Below are 4643 nucleotides of genomic sequence, written 5' to 3'. Positions count from 1 at the left end.
CGAATTGTAATAAAAACACACGCCCGCTGTTTTCGTTACTTGCCACCCCGGGCACTGGCATCGTTTTGCTTATCCCCTCCAACCGGCGGCTCACAGCGAATAATCAAAACTGTGAACATATGATCGTGACGAGTGTACCAACACAACAAAACAAAAAAATTAAAACTTGAATTTACGTAGCCCGCGAAAATTGAAAAGTCACCTTACTTTTTGAACACACCTCGTACATCTTTTAAGAACATAACCTTAGGATCAGATGTAAGTTCCTTAGATATTTAAATCATCAACGAAAATTTTAAACCTTAGTATGCTTGCAGCTTACTTTAAAATGAAGACTTTGATGCAATTCATAGTCAATAAGACTGTTATCTCGAACTGTAATTATAAAATTAACCGATCTTTCTCCGACAGCTGGGCTGACCTCGAAAGTTCCATTGTTGCCGGCCAGCTTAAGGGCAAACACTCCAGCTTTACCAACATCTTCGTCTTTGACTTTCGTCGAATATGGGTCACTGAACATTACCACTTTGCCTGGTTCAGCATTTTCATCCAGCCAGGCCATGTAACTATAAAAGAATGTCAACTCTATTTGAATCAAGCCATTTATCAGTTTTTTATGAACCAAAACGAAGAAATGAAACGAATAAAAATAATAATAACTTTTGCATTTATTTATTTACTTTATCCGCATTGAAGCTATTATGTTTCTGCTCGCTTTTCGCGTGTTTTTTTGTCTCGTAACTTTTGCTGTCATGTCGTGTAACCGTTCATTATAGCATACATCAATTTGACATCATTTTTGACTTAAAGCAACATGAAGTTTTTCCAGTAGCACAGAAATGCTTCAGCCACGGCTTTAGCATTGATTTTCAATTTAGTATTTTCGCACTTTAGATTGAAATCGTAAATTACAAGAAGCGTGCGGCACAATTTTAAAAATATTAACATTTAACGACTTAGTTTTACCATCATAATTTAGGAATTTTTCAATTCTAAACTCTATTAAAGTTCAGCAGGATTTAAAGTGCTTCAATTTTTACTGCTGAAATTGTCAGTGAATTTTTTTTTGTACAGAAATACAAATTTATAATACAAAAAATATCCAATCAGTCTCAATGTGATTTCATACTACATGATATGATTCCGATTAATACAATTATGATCATTTACATTTCTATAATCACAATTTATCATTATATTTTTCAGGTGCAAAAGATTAAATTCGAAAGGATTTGTTTTGAATAAAAAAATTTTTTTTAACGTTAAATCAAGAATGTCACAAACTTTTTACTATATATTCGGTTATTTTCGTATTCAGGACCAGATAGAACTTGTTAAAAATGTACAGTTCTGAATGCTTTTTTAGAATTAATAATTTATTATGGAAATTAAATTTGAAATACATCAGTTTTGGAGGTTTCAAGTTTTTAATTTAACTATGTGAAAACAAGAATTCGATAGTTTTGTGCGAATATTATCATCTTAAACAATTTAAGACGCTTTCAATATAAATTTCAAAAATATTGTCCTTAAATTTAAAAAATTAAAATACTTTAAATATATAAAATCCGATTAAAATTCCTTAATTATTTTAAAAATTTCTTATGATATACCTTGAAATACTGTAAGGTCACTTCATATATTTATAATCCGTTAAAATTCAATCAAATCTGTTAAAAACACCGTAAAATTGTACCAATCTTAAGATATTTCCTGAAATCCAGGAAAATATATTTCAGTGCCTTAAGAGTTTTTAGAATCTCCTAAAATCATTGTGATAATCTGAAATCGTATAAAATCCTTTGAAAATCTCTTGAAATATTTTTAAATATTTTAAAATCTTATAGATCTTATAAAACCCTTCAAAATTTCCCAAAATTAAAGAGAGTCCATTAAAATCGGATGAACTTTTTTTTGAATCCTCAAAATAATTAAAATCTTTGAAAATAAATATATTGCAAGTCCTTTGCTATCTTTTATAATGCCTGAACATTGTTTTGAGCTCTCAAAAATGCATTTGAATCATTTAAAATACCCTAAAAGCTTAAAAAACACTTTGAATTTCCTTCAAATGCCTGAAAGTTCTTGAAATCTAGTAACAATTTCTTAGAATCTTTTCAAATATCCGTGAATCTATCAAATTATTCAAACTTTTTGAAAATATTTAACTTGAAATATTTGAACATCTGCCCAAATTTTTAAGTTCCTTTGAATTTCCTGAAAACTTGTGAATAAATTCTTAGAAAATGAATAAAAATTATCAAATCCCTAGGAAGTATTTAAATATCCTCAATCCCTATAGATCCTATAAAATCCTTTAAAATCTTCCAAAATTCTAGGAAATTTTTCAAAACCATATGAAAAATTTTAAAAACTCTAAACATCATTCAAATTTATAGACATTTTTTAAATTTTTTGGAATACTTTAAAGTACCCTGAAATATTTGAAATCATCTAAGACTTTTTTAAATTCTTGCAATTTTTTGAAGCACTGACGAATTTCTTGGAATCTTTTGAAATACATTAAAATCTTTAGAAATTTCTGAAATCTCTGACAATAGGTAGCTTGAAATATTTGTAATTTTTTTCAAATTTTTGAAATCCTTTGAAATTTCTCAATACTTTAAAATCCATCAAAATATTACAGAATCCTTTTCAATTCCGCGAAGTTATATAAAATCTGATGATATTCTTTGAAATCCTTTGAAATATTTGAATTCCTATGAAAACCTTTAATATTTGAAATTATCTTCAAATCACTGAAATATTCGAAAAAGTCCTTTGAAAACTTAGGCATTCTCGGAAGTCTTGTGAAATCATAGAAAATACTTTAAAACCTTTTGAATCCTAAAAAATATTTAAAAATCCTCATAAAGTTTAGGAAATCCATAAAAATACCTTATTTTTTTAAATCTCTTTAAGTCCTTTGAAATTTCCTTAAAATATTTTAAAATACCTCGAAATGTTTAAAAGCTTAGAAAATTGCTTTAAATACAGTGAAACTCTGCAATAGCGCCGATTTTGGGGCTGACGGTGGGTGGGATCAAACTCATTATAGCTCGCTTCGCTTTTGTTAGAAGGGAGGGCTATTGAAAGGTTTCACTGTAATTAAAATTCTTTGAACTTCTCTGAATCCCATTAAAAGTTGTAGAAATTCTTTGCAATACTTTAAATCCATTGAAATCTACTGTAATTCGTTTAAATTAGGGATCGGTTGGTGAATCCCAGTTCACTTTTGAACGATAATTTTCACGAATAAATAATCTGTCCATTTTTTTTTAACTAAAGATATTTAACCCTTAGTTGCGCGGTGGGAACGTGGTATCCCACCAACTTAACTTCAGATTTTCGCCATTTAATTAATTTTTAACGTATTTAGGCCGCTTTTTTGTGCATCAGCTAATTTATTGGTAAGAGAACATAAAAATATAGGTTTTCTGATATAATTGTTATATAAATAATATAAAATTAAAAAATGCTCCTTTTTCGAAAGAATTCATTTTTGAAGAATATATTCAACATAATAAACTAAAAACCCCTACTCGGGGGTTTTTGAGGTCGTTAATTAAGAATCTGAATTCGGAAATATTCAAATTCAAGATGGTGGGTTCAATATAGCGATTTCAAAATTTTGAAAAGAGATATGCGAGCTTGAAAATCTGTGCTCGGGGGTTTTGGGATCGCTAATTACGAATCTGAAGTCAGAATTTGGAAATATTAAAATTCAAGATGGCGGTTCTGAAGTTATGAAAAAAGAGATGTGCTACCTTGAAAATATATGCTCGGGGTTTTTGGGGGTCGCTGATTACGAATCTGAAGTCAGAATTTGAAAATGTTCAAATATAAGATAGCAGATTCAAGATGGCGGTTTCAAAATTTTTAAAAAGGAGATATACGAGCTTAAAAACCTATTTGGGCTTTTTAGAGACGCTGCTTACGAATTTCAAATTACTAAATTAAACTTAAAATTAGTTGATCAAATTTAGTTTGCATTGATACGTAAATCTTCGAAATCGCAGATGAGATTTTAAATACTTTGATTTCAATAATGTAGACATCTACGGAATTTTGCGACTTTTTTATAAATAATTTAATATTAAAATTATACAATTGAAAACAATCAGTCAAAATAGTGTGTACATAATTTCAAGATTTCAACCACAATTTATGTGTCAGTGTTGGCCATATGAGATCAATTTTGAAGAATCGCGTGAATCTAATCGTAGATCAGCGATCGTAATCAGCGACCCCAAAAACCCCTGAGTATAGATTTTGAAGCTCATATATAAATTGTTTTCAAAATTTTGAAACCGCCAGTTTGAGTCTGCCATCTTGAATTTTAATATTTCTAAATTCTGACTTCAAATTCGTAATCAGCGATCCCAAAAAACGCTGAGTAAAAAGTTTCAAGCTCATGTATCTCTTTATTCAAAATTTTGAAATCACCATCTTGAATCCGCCCTCTTGAATTAAAAATTTAAAAATTCTGACTTCAGATACGCAATCAGCGACCACAAAAACCCCCAAGAAGATATTTTCAAGCTCATACAGTCTGTCAAGTTAAAGCGTGGGTGGCTTTACTCGCAGTCGGTAAGGTGTATCGACATGATTTTGGTGTCAAAATATTAAGAAGAGCTCCCTCT

The 4643-nt window shown here is 29.6% G+C and overlaps 1 protein-coding gene across 1 annotated transcript in view; it reads right to left on the bottom strand.

Annotated features, from left to right (window-relative positions):
- The window catches only part of LOC117181186 (titin), a 49310-nt gene that overhangs the window by 21627 nt on the left and 23040 nt on the right, over positions 1–4643 (bottom strand). Inside the window, exon 9 of the mRNA XM_033373754.1 lies at positions 323–566. Within this exon, the coding sequence (XP_033229645.1) occupies positions 323–566 (244 nt within the window). The remainder of the gene's footprint in view (positions 1–322; positions 567–4643) is intronic.

This window comes from Belonocnema kinseyi, chromosome 10, assembly GCF_010883055.1.
Source record: "Belonocnema kinseyi isolate 2016_QV_RU_SX_M_011 chromosome 10, B_treatae_v1, whole genome shotgun sequence".
Classification (NCBI taxonomy): Eukaryota; Metazoa; Arthropoda; class Insecta; order Hymenoptera; family Cynipidae; genus Belonocnema; species Belonocnema kinseyi.
Note: the sequence above shows the minus strand (reverse complement) of the source record. Positions and strands in the feature narration are given on the sequence as shown.